A 14889-nucleotide genomic window follows, 5' to 3' on the forward strand; every position below is an offset into this window, starting at 1 on the left:
TAATTTCCCTACCCAAGCTATTCTAACTGCTCACGGAGCGGTTGGAGAACTCCTGGGCTCAACCTAACAGAATTGCTACCACTGACCCTAGCAGGAGCAGTGTTTCGATGAATCTACCACCAAATCGGAATCGCGACCTACTGAGAATATCCGGCGAGAAACTCAGTAATGTTCTACACTACAAACCAGTACGCCTCAATCATTTCATGACAAAGATGCGTCATATACGGTTTCACCACCATTGAGTGTGTAAAACGCGTTCTTCCACTAAATATACACATGGAACATGTAGGTACCATGTATATCACGCAAGGGTTCAAAAACAAATATATGAACAGCGGGATCCTCATCAAATCAGCGACCCGTAATAATAACTCCATTGCACAAAGGAATACGAGATTTTGTCAGGCAATTTAGATCGGGAACGTGGGGGCGGTCCACAATGGCCTTACACAACACTAAAAGGTGAAATATGGCTGAAGTCCGATATGATTTTCACAAGCTCTTGTTTTACGGGTACCGCTTGTCTTTTATGTTTTATCCATGTCGAAGTCAACAAAATTATAGTATTATTTAAAAAGATTTAGCCTCAGCGAATTCATTATTGTCGACAGTACAATGTCTTTTTAAAGGCAAAAAGAAACACTTCCATATATGATCTATGAACCATCTATGATGTAGTTACTAGCATTAATAGTTTTCAATAGCCTTTTTACTAATCAAACAAAACGTTTTGAGTAACTAACCTAATAGAATTACGCAATGAAATATTATCGAGTCGATATTTACCCAAATGGTTCTGACAGGCTTATGTTTGTCGTTAGAATGTGTGTACCACCTCTCTATTCCTTTTACACGCTTAATAGCTGAAGGCTTTGATAGGTGTCGGACATCTGAGATATTCATTAAATTTATTTTCATTTTGACAGTGAGGTAGAGTATAAGGTGATAATAAAATTTTATTGAATGCGAGGCATTCCAATAATAAGAGAGGGAGAACAAATATATACAGTCTACTCCAAATATTAATACATCAATACGTACATTGTACCGTTTTAACAAAAATGCACATAGTACGCTTGGTGCGAAACAGATTTCATTTTTCTTTTCGTTCTTCGTTGCATATATAAAGGGATACCATCAAATAATGCCGGCCCGTGATGAAAATATATCTTGATATAAATTGATGGTTTCCTGTGCAAAGTGCTATTAGACTGTAGTCGAAGACAGAAGACGCTAGCGCTCTGGTATCTGGTTACTAAGCGTCCATTGTAGACTCGAACAATGAGCCCGGTTCTGTGGCGAAGGACGAAGCATAGCGCATAACGAAACATTAAATTTAATTCTACAGTAGTTTTCACAGAACTTTGTGCAGATCACTCATTTTTCTTCATAACATTTCCTAGCTATTTATAACGAATTTGCAAGTACCGATCATATCATAAAATTCTACTATTATCTAACATACTTCATTAAGTGTTTGGTTAACCACAGGCGAACAAGTGTACAGTTGCGGTTTGGCACTCAACATTTATTATTACATACATATTTCTAGGTGACAGCACATGAGCTTGAACGAGTCAGTACCACTAACTTACCTATTTCTATATCTGTTATATGTACAATAGATTTGAAACTTCGACTTTACGTCTCACAGCTTAACACCAAATACGCTGTATGCTAGTTTACAGCTCTATGCGATAAATAATTTTAATTCTAAATATGGGTTACGTATTATTTATAGGTTCTGATTATTCATTGGGTAGTTCTCCTATCTATACAATATAAAAACTTGAGCTCTTGTAGATTACGAAATGCTAATTATTAGAATTGGTCTTAATTTAGAAAATATTTTCGCATCACATCCTTTTAAAGCTCCACAGACAGATGCTTCGCTTTACAAGTTGCATCTGCTCCGAGCTTTACTATTGCTTATTAAGTAATCATAACCGAGCAGCTGTCGGCCACAATTACGCGAAGTATATTTTTACAACTCCATTGTAGCACTGATACGATTTGAATTCGGTTAAGATTGCTTTACGCTAAACGACTACTCACTCTAAACATGGGCTGAGATGCATATATGTACACACATTCGCACACTGCGTGGCTAGCATTACTTCAAACAATAATTATTTTGCAATTAAGTATGGCGTTTCTGTTATTATTCTTTCGTTTAATTCTTAAATAACATGTTAACTAATATGTTGGTAATACAACTTCACTCATGTGTACACAGAGATGAAAACAAACCTATCAATTGCTACTAGTGTCACGCAACAAATTGAGGACAAGGTCTTATTTAGGAACTGGACAAATGACCAGTGTTATTTTAAAATTCAACTAAACTAGTTAGTAATTTGACGAAAAAGTATTTTTGGGTGGTATAACGTGAATACTAATAGAAACCGTTGTATAAAGTTGATAATTAAATAATGATGATTGAAGTTTACTGAGAAATTTTAAATTTTAAATTTCATCAAATACTTTTTAAATTAAACAAAATTGTTCATCGCACGAATGTTTGCCCGATGCGGGGACCAAGCCCACGACCCGCGGCACAGCACTCAGGAGCGCTAACTACTGCACCATAGGGTCAGTAGTCATCGTATAATCGTTGATAAGTTGTTAAAACCATTATTTACTGATCATTTTTCGTATGAGGTAAATACTAACATGACAATCAGCTCGGAAAGAATAAATTCAATTCTAGTATCAATATAAACTCGTCACATAAATATCATAATGAATCATGTAATTTAGGTACGAATTGATGACACTCCCGAGACAAAAAAGCGATAAAAATTGACAATGCAACGGAATGTTTCGATGATGCCATCAACTGTCTAAATATAGTTGGGAGAGTTACGCTCGAACATGTCCACTACCGGATCGTCAAGAGGACGGACTTTGCAATTGACCTCGCTATATATAAGTGCCCGGTTTTCCGCTGCAATATGCGCAAAAGGAAAATACATTCAAGAATGATCTCCATCCAAAGATTAAATAATTGAAAAATCAATTTTGCATCTACTGTTGTTGGACAACGACAACTTATTTGTATATTTATCTGGTTAGTCTTTTTACGTTACATTATGTACTAAACGACATATACCAGTAAAATTAGGAGAAAATTCAAGTCCTGTTTTGGAAAGTATTAGAATACGAGATGGTAATAAGAAAAAGCATACTGTTAGTACGGATGAATTAAGTGAAGATTGTAATATGGCTAGAAACAACTAGGGACATGTACCCATATCCTGTGATAATTAGCTGGGCAGCCTACTATCAGTATAGGATCCCTAACCCGACAAATTTGTTTATTTTGTCAGTGTTTTTAATTTAGTAGTTAATCTTTTCAAGTCTTGAAGGTATCCAGAGGAAAATTCGTGGAATAGTTCTAGAAAATGCATTAAATTGGGCCGGTGTAGTCAGTAAATCATAAGTGCCATTACCAACAATCAGACGGTGACCTTGCTGCTCGTTGTCGTGCAAATCGTGGGGAGGCGCGGATTGCCATCCTTGATTCCGGCATCCACCTTTTGCACTTCATTACATAATATGCCCGTATTACATACATCAAAATGTTGTAACGTATGTAGCTACTGTATAGCAAGGTACATTAAAGTAAAGAGCTTGCTTTGATAAGAAATTACATTAGTTACATGTAAATGTCATCTCTAGCACGTGTTTAATACTCGATTTGATGAAGCACGTACCGAAATAGGCTACGGAGCGTGTCGAAGCGAATGGTCACAATATGGAGCGTGAATTGCTGTATCAATTTCAGCACCAATGATAAATTATTTGCCAGTAATGAAATACTTTGTACTTACTTTGTTTAAAATATTTTTAAAGAAAATTGTAATTCAAAAAAGACGGTAACTTCCAAGATAATTTTAAACGTATAATTAAAACATTACTAAACAACACATTAGGGAAACAAACAACTATGAAAAATTTTAATTCAACATAAGCTATTGATAGAAATACATTTGGACAAATGAAGCAATTGTTGGGTGTAGTTAATTTTGCAAGAATGAAATAGGTGTTTACTTTTAAGAATAATTCATCTTTGAGTCACGTACTGGGATTTGCATAAAATACTTAATTAGTTTTAATTTCCCATTAGTAAACTTTAATATAAGAGTGGAAGATATAAATGACAAAATACTGTATGGTAAAAGTTGTTCAACTGGCACCAGTATATCACCAATGTTATTACGTTATTGATCTACCCACTTAACGAGTAGCCGGTAGCAGGTGCATTCGAGAAAACACCATCAAAGTTGGTGTTCATTATTAACCAGCGCTGTGGTCGGTTGATTTACTGCTTAACGTAGTGTAGGGATGAATCGCAAACAATATTTCATGCGTGTATCCGTACTACGTGAATATAAAATTATATATGTATCAAATAATATAATTAAATGCGTTGTTTTTATATGAATTAGTTTGTTCTATAAATAGTCTTCCGTATATGAAAAGGAACTTACTGTCCACAGTTTTTCTAACAATGGTAGTGTATCGTGAAGTAAGTGTATCTTTTCACTGGTACTTTAGGATTTATTGCATATCAACACTCGGTTTATGGTATTGTAGCCTATACCATTAACAAAGTAATAAAATTACGTTGAAGTTGCTCGCATAAATATTTTAAAACTAGACATTCCACATTCACAAAAAAAAGCAATAAAAAATATGCTGCACTGCCAGCGAGCATTGTGCACGCATAGTTTGGATATCTGTATACATATGCATAGATCTACACATATGTGCATATTATGTACATATATGTGACATCTCGCAATGCCGTCACGCCGGGCGACTTGCGACGGCCGATGAACGTGATAAAAACCGTCCAACCAAACGGAACACTTTGTTAATGAAAAATTGGCGGAAGCAACGGTTTTGAGGTTAAATACCTTTCAGTAGGAAATGCGATAAAATTTCACTTTAATTACATAATTTCATTTGCCTACGTGTTAAAAACATACTTACAATCACGTAGGTATATAAAATCGACTTAATTTACTAATAACAAAGAATGGCAGTAATACTTGTTTAAGTCAAAACCAATTTATAACGCAATAAAGTATTTGTAATAATAGTTCGGATGATAATAATAAAGTAGCACAACACACACACAGACACATTTCATCATATTTATTTCACATATTTTATAGGTACTAAAATAAAACGATAGCGTAACAAATCACGGGTAATTAGTAATCACTACACAGAAATATCACATGAGAGTATCAACGAAAATTACTTTAGAAAGGCACTGGCGCGGCGCAACGTTCTCTTAGAATTAGCAGAGCTAGGAATGCGTGTGCCTCGTGGCTTAGGGGCAAAATACAACAAAGTTTTTAGAAATATAAATATGTTTTTTTCTCGTTAGTGAATTATTCGTTTGTATTCAAATATAATTATTAATTTAATATAATCAAGTAGAATTAGTGCGGTCTGATTGAACAATTTTCATCTAATTGTATTGTCAACTGTCTGTAGCTGTCGAGCCACAAAGTCAACCCGCATCCTATTGTTTTCAAGAGCTTCGAATCGAAGGGACACTCCGTCACATTATTCTGTTCGCTACTTGGGAGTCATGAATCACCGAGAACCCTGGTGCGGTCTTCATTCACTACCAGTAATTTTATTAAATATTTCATTTAATATTGACCTACTTCCTGATAAATAAACCGACAGTGTTATACCGAAATTAACGTGTTGGCTTTCGTTCGTGTTGTGTGTTTATGCATGAGGTCGTTCCCACGCTATCAGTTGGTCTCGTGCCAGTGCGCAGGCGCAACAGGCCGCGACTACTGCATTGTCGCCCAACACCACCTGAAATCGTACTGGTTTTATGAATAAACGATGTGCTCGTTTAACAGTGACCGAGGTGGTTTTGTATAAAAATATTAATATTAATTATATTATATCAGACGGTTGATTGGCGTGACAATGATAAACCGTACAGTTTATGTGCTAGCATATAAGAGATTATAGCTCTTGTGCTACTGTAAAAAAGCATATCGCCGGCATTCAGTTGACATTAAAAGCTTTTCTGCATTTTGCCGCAGAATTAACTCATAAATAAAACGCTGATTATGTATAAATATATAAAGAAATATATGTAGTGGAAAGTCCGCGTTGTCCATTTATCAAAATAACAGATCGGCGGTTCGTTGAACTTGGAAGATGACAGAGAAAAAAGTACAGTATAGGAATGACCGTCATTCGACGTGGTTTAAAAAATAATGACCTCGTAGTTTTAAGTAACGGAACTGAAAAAAAGACAATTTCCGTACTATGCTGCTTATTGTGTTCACAATTTGATGATGGTGATTACAAGCGAGTGTCCGGACCATCATGTCTTTTTTTATTAATAGGAGAATATTCTATTTTCGAAAAATTGTTACCGTTAACGAAGTAAACAAGCACTCATCAGCTCGAGTCTTACACAAGCATTATACGTTTTAATTATTAGCATTATTAATTATTATGCACGATTAAATACGCCCTTATTACCTACGCAATAAAGTACCTACTCGTGTTGTACGGCCGTACATGGTTTCGGGGTAAATTAGTCCAAGCGCTCAAATGACATATTTTAGTAGAAGTTATTTTACAAATAGTAAAAGAGTAAAGACGGCAAAATAAGTACCACAGTATAACATAATTTACAGTTTACACGATGCAGCAAAGAAACTGTGCCATTAACGGTTTTATTTCAACATGTCGTGAGAGATTAATACACCCTATAAGAAGTGATGGTTCTTGACGGATGTATTTACTCTGTGTCCAAGCATTATGTCTGTTGTTCAAAATAAAATCTCCTTAAACAGGTTTCATTATAATAATATTATAATAAATGTGAAAGTGTGTTTATTGGAGTAATCGGAGGGTTACACTTATTAGATATTTAAATGAAGTTTTTAAGCTTTGAACAAGTGAAAGGTTATTAAATAAAAAATATTGATTTATGCAATTCTACAGGATTAATGTCTGTGTTTTAATATACATACCTTATTTCTACAATATTTATATTTATTATGTCTCCTTTTTATACTAAAATAATAACAGTTAGAAAATCAAATACTGAATGCAATATAATCACTATCATTTTTGCCTTTTTAGACATTTAACGAGTAACCTTTTAGTTATTCAATCCGTTTGAAAAGCAATTTGCTGTAGTGTTTTACAGGCGACATTAATCCTCTCTGTATTATCGATTGCAAGTAGGTAATGGGATTACTATCCAAACAGTCGACCTGAAAGCTATATTTATTTCTCAACAAAACATTAGGTACGTGCATTTAAAATCATTTTAACTAAGCGAGCATATATTATAGGTTTCATTCGCAGTTTTCTGATAACATTTTACGAGCACATAAAAATAGCACAATGGAGCTATTTAAGAAACTGTGGACATACATTTACGTACATTTGTAAGTTCAGTTTGATTTTTTTTTATTGCTTGGATGAGTGGACGAGCTCACAGCCCACCTGGTGTTAAGTGGTTACTGGAGCCCATAGACATCCACAACGTAAAGGCGCCACCCACCTTGAGATATAAGTTCTAAGGTCTCACGTATAGTTACAACGGCTGCCCCCCCCCTTCAAACCGAAACGTATTACTGCTTCACAGCAGAAATAGGCAGGGTGGTGGTACCCACCCGCGCGAACTCACAAGAGGTCCTACCACTAGTAATTACGCAAATTATAATTTTGCGGGTTTCATTTTTATTACACGATGTTATTCCTTCATCGTGGAAATCAATCGTGAACATTTGTTGAGTAGGTACGTATTTCATTAGAAAAATTGGTACCCGCCTGAGATTCAAACACCGGTGCATCGCTCAACACGAATGCACCGGACGTCTTATCCGTTAGGCCACGACGACTTCGGTATTTCGACTCGATATTTTACTTTTTGTGAAAATTATGGAAAAATATAAATTATGACGCAACTTTTATCTAAAACAAGCTTGTTTTGATATAACGAGGATGGCGAACTATAATTACCTGCGAAACATGATATTGACATTGGGAAAGGGCAGACAGTCCTTGTCAGTAATTAGGGCTTGTTTTCAGCGTTATATGACACGCGTTCATAAAATATGACCTCGGAAACAGCAGTGGCTATTTGCTGTATCGTAAAATTTTATTACCCATTGGCACAACAAACAAAGTCGTTGTCCAACAAATACTTACTGGTGTGATGTCATTTTAAACAAATTTTTGGAATAAGACATGCGTTTTACACAAAAAAGCCCTCATATATATGATTTTACGTAACGTACGTAAACAATCTGTAGTTCGGTCCGACTTATTTGTTTTCACTAGAAATCTATTGTCGGGAAAAGCGAGGAAATGCAGACAAGAGATTCCCTCGTTTTGTCTGAAGCGTCTCCCCCTTTGAGTTTCATTTCGAAATAGGCACGAGCAATGCGTTGTGTCGGAAGGAGCGTAAAGGGTGGTTAAATCGACCCATTAAAGCTTAACACCGAGTAATTCTGTGAGTTTCCATAAGACTCGCTTAAGTTTTTATTTCTAATTTGATCTTTAAATTCGACTTTAAATAATCAATCAATAAAGGCCATAGTATGACTCAAAATAATTCTCGAAATCGAAACCTTATAATCACAAATGATAATTCAATCAACTAATTGTTTATATAGAAAAGTGTTTACATTGACAGAAATAGAAATTTAGTTCCTGCTCAAATACAAAACTAACTTTTAATAGACACAAGATAGATTAAGCTTTTTCAATTTACTAAAAAATGATAATTTCCATGTGTTTATTAAAATGTTTGACAAACCAACAAACGAGTTACTTTCAAGCCCAATTCTTGTTGTTTCGAGGAATTCTGGTGATAAGGAATCAATGAAATTAACTTAAGAGTAGCATTAATTCCAAGAAACTAATGATTAATCTTATTCCGACAATTCTTATTACAAATAGAGTTAGAAATAGTTATTGTTACCAATTATAATCTATTCACACATGAATAATTAATTGCTTCAAGATATTTTTTTGACATATTTTTTATATACTAACTATTATTGTCATGTAACAGGAAGTATTCATTTTTTTTTTTTAAACCAATTCTTATACCAAAAATATATAATATAATGAGAACAGGTCGTTCGGGCAGAATTTTTAAAATAGCTTATTAAGTAAAATCAAATTTCTTAATGATGATTTAGAAAAGAACGAAAATGTCGCAACTTCAAAGCATATATAATTACTTTATTCTAATCTATAATACATAAAATACTACAATAAATAACGTAATGGACCGTCCATAGCTTAATGTTAACACGCCCGGTATGCTCACGTAACTAAGCCGTAGGTAGGTCTACACTAATGCGGATAACTGTTTTCGCAAAAGAGTATTATATACCTTATCATACATACATATTGCTTACATATTGTGCCATGATCAAATCCACTGTAAAGTGTAGTTACTAGTGTAGAGCGTCTTGGGAGCCCTCCTGAGCTGGCACTACTACCATATAGCATGGTCGTTATTCTCATACAATGGAGACTTCGAGTTCGCGTTTTAGTGTCTATGACCTGCAATAATCGCCTAGCGCTGAGTGTGCCGGGCCACAAGTATCTCTGTCTATGTAGATAGACAGAGAGATACACGATAGAGATAGATAGATAGAGACAAACGACGAAACGAGATTATGTAGATAAACAAAAAATGTATAATTGAAATAGAATTATATATTTGGTTAACATTTTCATTTGCTATTTAAGTATATATATTGTTATGTCCGTTTTGTAAAACAATTTATAATTTGACATTATTTTCCATTGTTGCAGCATAAAGATGAAAAACAGAAGTCGTCAAAGCGGTTGGTGGATATTGCTAGTAACAATGGCGCTGATTGCACCGGCTGCATCTGAGGCTGGAGTTAACCTTTTCAATTCAAGATTGAAACAAATCACTACTTCAAGCACTCTGAAATGGAAGAATTTCAGAAAAGAATTCATGAATAATTACGTTGTTGGAGCAGAATCTGAAGAAGGTACTATTTAGACTAATTAATTAAGATTCAAGTTTTATAATAATTCAGTCGAAAACAAAAAATATATTTATTGTTTTTTAACAGGTCCCATATATCTCTGCAGAGCTCGACATGAAGGAGATATGATACTTGGACAATTGAAGCCAGATTATAGTTCTTGTGCTGTTTCTGGGAGCAAGAGCTACAGCATATTCGAAGTACTTGAAAATATAGAAAACGCATCTTTAATTGATTGGATCCCATGGTTTAAATTTAATGCAAGACCTCACGGAGCTGTAGCAAGTTCTTTTAGTGATTCTGTGTTTATTGGGAGAATGAAAGCTTCAAGCGGTTATTCGCATTACATAGGAAGAATCGTTTATGAAAGTGCTATTGGACGACTTATAACGTTTGATGATAAAAACAACGACTTAATTGAAAACAGCGGTGACATTTTAGTAGAAATAGAACCAGTTAGTTATAAATTAGAAGATGTTCAATTAGATTTAAAAACTGAACATATACGTCAAAACGATCCTGAGGTATTCGAAGTACGAACTCTAAGAAACGATGAAGAACTTGGCGCTACAGTTACCACAGAAATTGAATACGCTTATAACTACACTGTTTCTTGGGGCCACGGGCACGGCATAGCTATTGGTTTGAACACTACCATTGAAATGGCAGATGGTGATGTTTTACCGCCAATCCAATGGGCTAATCCGTTCACAGAAAGGCGAACCAGGTTGCATAAGCTTGAAAAATATTTAGAACCAGGGACCGCTTGCAATGTAACATTCAGTGGCAACCGTACGGCTAGAGATGTCGAATATACCGCTAAGCTGATCACCTTTTACAATGGAAAAGACCCACGCTCTCGTCAAATGCGTGGACAACGTATAGAAAATACATTAGAAGTTGAGGCAGTTTATGGTGATATATACTTTCTTGGCAACAGCAGCTTAGTACCTACTACTACAACTACAACCACAACTACCACAACCACCACTACCACAACACCTGCTCCAACCGTTCCTCCAGCACCTGAGGAAAACGATATCGCAAGTCCAATGAAAAAACCAAACACACCGGTGGAAGTAGATAGCAACGATATGATGGGTGATAGCGGAGAAGGAATGATTAAAACACCTCCAGTAAAAGATGATAATATCAACCGTTCCGTTGTGGGTGGCCTTGGCAGTACACCTAATTCGGGTAACACAATGCGATTTTTTTACGTTACATTAGTACTCCCAATATTTTCTTTTTTCCATTAAATTGTTTGTTTTTTCTTGTAAATAATAAATAAGAAAAACTAAATTGCAGTGGCTTCGTTGGAGATGCATATTAGCAACTTAGCTTGACGCTGTTGTTAGATTTGTTAATATAAATTTAAAAAAAAAACAATGATTTTCTCTCAATAAAAAGTGTTGTAAATATTATTATAATATTTTTGTTTTCATAACATTCCTGTTATGTGATTTTATTCTCAAACATGAAAATATAAAATAATCAAAGGACTGTAAATAAATGTTTGTAAATATTAACAATAATAATGAGTCGCACAGCGACAAGATTTTCATTTTTTATGGTAAATACAAGTTCAAACATAAGTAAGGATTGATGATAAAATGTACCTACACATCGTTACCACTAACAAAATCCACAAAAGTATAAAACAAAACTTTCCCAAGATATTACTTTGTATTTCTCGTCCTTAAAATAATTACGTATACTCCTTGTGATTACGTAATTTTGAAGAATATTGTTCTGAATTTTTATTTAATTAACTTTATTATAAGTACTACTTATTAAGTTTATTTTTTATAATAACATAAAAAAGGCTATTTTTAATTGGCTCCACTGGCTAATTTTTTGTGTAAATTACTTTATTAGAACCACCTGTTTTTAGTATTTTCTTTTTATTTGTTGTTTTTAGTTTGTAAAATAAGAGTTTTAATCCAGAATTGAAAGATATTACTTTAGACTTAAGATAATTTCACTATATTATTTGTGTTATCTCATTTGATATTATTTTGCATATACATATTATCTACATGATCACTTTGAGAAAGAATATAAATGTTAAATTAATATTCCGTTGCCAAAGTTAAATATTACCTTTTGAACAGAATTCTAAGCTCCTTAGATCAAATTGATTAAACATCTATCACGTCATAGCAGTAATCTAAACAGCTAATTAAGTACTGTTAGCCTTTTAGACGAGAAAGTAGTTTTCAGTAATGAAATACCTATGCTTTAGCTGTCTGTGTCAATGTGTAAAGAAAGTGGATGATATTTTTGTATGGATTAAATTCGAATCTATTGTATGTAAGTGTTCGCCTTAATTATAGTATTGTCATTTTTAGATAAAAAAATAAACGTGTTTTTGAAGTATATATTAGTAGATATTACGTTTTCCATTAGATAAGTATGCTTCAGTAGTAAAGATTTTTATTTTTAACTATCGTCGCAAAAGATATGTTTTTAATTATTTATCATTTTACATTTTGTCTAACTTATGGTAATTAATGGACCCACCTATTCTAATACCATTACGAAATAAGTCTCCAAATTGAATTACAAAATATTGTAAAATCAATTTTGAATGTTTGTGAGCACTGTTTTCGCTTTTCAATAATCGTAATAAAACACATTGTCACTGTATCTATTTTTGATAGTGTTTAGTTTTAAAATATTCTGATCAACAATTGTAATTGAAATTACGTGTGTTTACAGGTTTCATATCTCTTAATGTTTGTTATGAAAAAAGCTTGTATTATCTACAAATTTAAGGAAGCAACTATTCTGCTATTGTGTATTCCGATATTAAAGAATTAAGAGTAGCCTAAACCTGGCGGTATCCCAAATTATTTGGCGTAGAATAGTTATGATGTTCAATGAATCTTTTGTGTTTCAATCCATTAAAGTGTAATTAGAAATTGTTTTGTTTGTATTTTTCTGAGTGTTTGATATCGATACAGTACAGAATCAAACTGTGAAAAAGGAGATAAGGAAGGCCAGGCCTGAGGACAAACGGTATAGTCTAGCATATACCCCTCGCTTTGGTAATTCACACTCACTTTTTTTTTATTATTAAAAATTATTACACAAGTTTTTACAGCAATTAATCAGTTACGTAGCTACATAAAGGTAGATAAAGGATGTGTAGTAAAAGATGAAATTACAGTTTACGAGATTTCTGTAAAATAGTTGAACGGTTTTTAAAAAAAAACATTTATTGCTCTTATCCTACAAAAATACTAAACATTGTAAAATCATTTAACAAGGTATACCAATAACACGCCATGATGTCTATCAGCGTTTCACAACAAGAGTTCAAGTGATTTAATTTTAATAAACAGTTAAAACCAGTAGTGAATAATATAGTTTTTTAATAAGATATGATGGACAAACACGTCGTCGATCTAGACTACGATAACTGAACCTTATAAGCACCACGATTCAAATGCTACTAGACACAGTGGAAATTGGAATAAAAATCCCAATGATAATAATAATATGGCTCACCCACCCTTCAAACAGACGATGATACCCCTTGCAGGCTAAGCATCTCTATCACCGGTAATTCAGATAGGAAATAAGGGTTTACGGATGAGGAAGTAAGATAGTGTAATAGGTGATGGTAATATCAACGACAAATAATTGAGGAGTAGAACTGGTAAGTAATTTTAGAAGAAAGTTGTCGCCACTAAAGTATATTCAAATTAGTCGAACAGATTCATTTAAAGTGAGTAAATTATTACCCACTTTAGAGAATAAACAAAATAAAGGTGCCGGAATGACGAAATATAATAAGAAAACTGCAATTAGGCTTAAATACGAAAAAGTTTTAAATCGAATTTTACGAACATACATTTTTAAGCTTAATTCTTCAAACGCAAGAATGCAAGGTGGTTCTATTCAAGACTGGGGTAATTTCTAATGACATAAGTTAGAAACTATTACAACAAAATTTTAAAGACCTTTCAAATATATTTAAGCAAATAAAAATTGCGTGTCCGAATTTTCTTTGTTGGTTTAAGGTGAAAATGCTTATTTATGAACGTAAAGATCATAAAAGAAAATTTTCGTGAACCCCTGTAATACCCACCGTACGTACATCCATCGTATATTCTCCGAATTATAGCATGGTATGCGGGAGAAGGCACGTATAAAACAGTATGAGATGAGAACAGTGCGTACAATGTATTACATACATCTTTATCAAGATATTGACATACTAAACCCAGATTTGTCTTTTGCCGTAAAATGTAAAGAAGAACAAGTTTAATTTTCATTCAATCTGAGTCAAATGTTACGTTGCGATAAATTATTTTTTATGATTTTTATATTATTTTTGTATCGTTTCTCATGTTTCATAAATATCTAAATAATTTATGAAGCAATTTTCAATAATTTAACGGCTTTCAAAGATTAGCGTTGAACTTTTCTACTCACATACTACAGACACGTTTCATGGAGAAACTTATTTTTTTATAGTAAACGGCCAATTATCCTTTTCTTTTCATTTACGTATATTTTCGTAATAGCCAAACTCACAATACGACCGGTAGGAACCCGCTGTTTGTATTGATATTTATGTAACTGTTTCAAATGAATTAAACTAGTCCCATAGAATTTTTACTTCATCACTTATAAAATTACTCAATTATTTATGCTACACATTACTTCCACAAGCAACACTGCCGAGTAACGATCCGATTTTTCATGCAATAACCTTAATGTAAACCATCATAAAAATTTACCGACATTGAAAAGGCTATCCATATTAAATTTATGAACAAGCTAGGAACTGCCCGTAATGTTATTATATGTATGGGTAGCGGCAACACAGATA

At 33.6% G+C, this 14889-nt stretch overlaps 2 protein-coding genes across 3 annotated transcripts in view; one reads left to right on the forward strand and one right to left on the reverse strand.

Annotated features, from left to right (window-relative positions):
* Positions 1-12970, forward strand: part of LOC101745538 (protein unzipped) — a 29275-nt gene extending 16305 nt beyond the window's left edge. Inside the window, exons 2-3 of the mRNA XM_004930872.5 lie at positions 9844-10049; positions 10134-12970. Coding sequence (XP_004930929.1) covers positions 9851-10049; positions 10134-11305 — 1371 coding nt within the window. The 5' untranslated portion in view covers positions 9844-9850 and the 3' untranslated portion in view covers positions 11306-12970. The remainder of the gene's footprint in view (positions 1-9843; positions 10050-10133) is intronic.
* LOC101745686 (mitoguardin) overlaps positions 1-14889 on the reverse strand; it is a 66141-nt gene that overhangs the window by 32034 nt on the left and 19218 nt on the right. The window lies entirely within an intron of this gene.

The sequence above is a fragment of the Bombyx mori genome, chromosome 4, assembly GCF_030269925.1.
Source record: "Bombyx mori chromosome 4, ASM3026992v2".
NCBI lineage: Eukaryota > Metazoa > Arthropoda > Insecta > Lepidoptera > Bombycidae > Bombyx > Bombyx mori.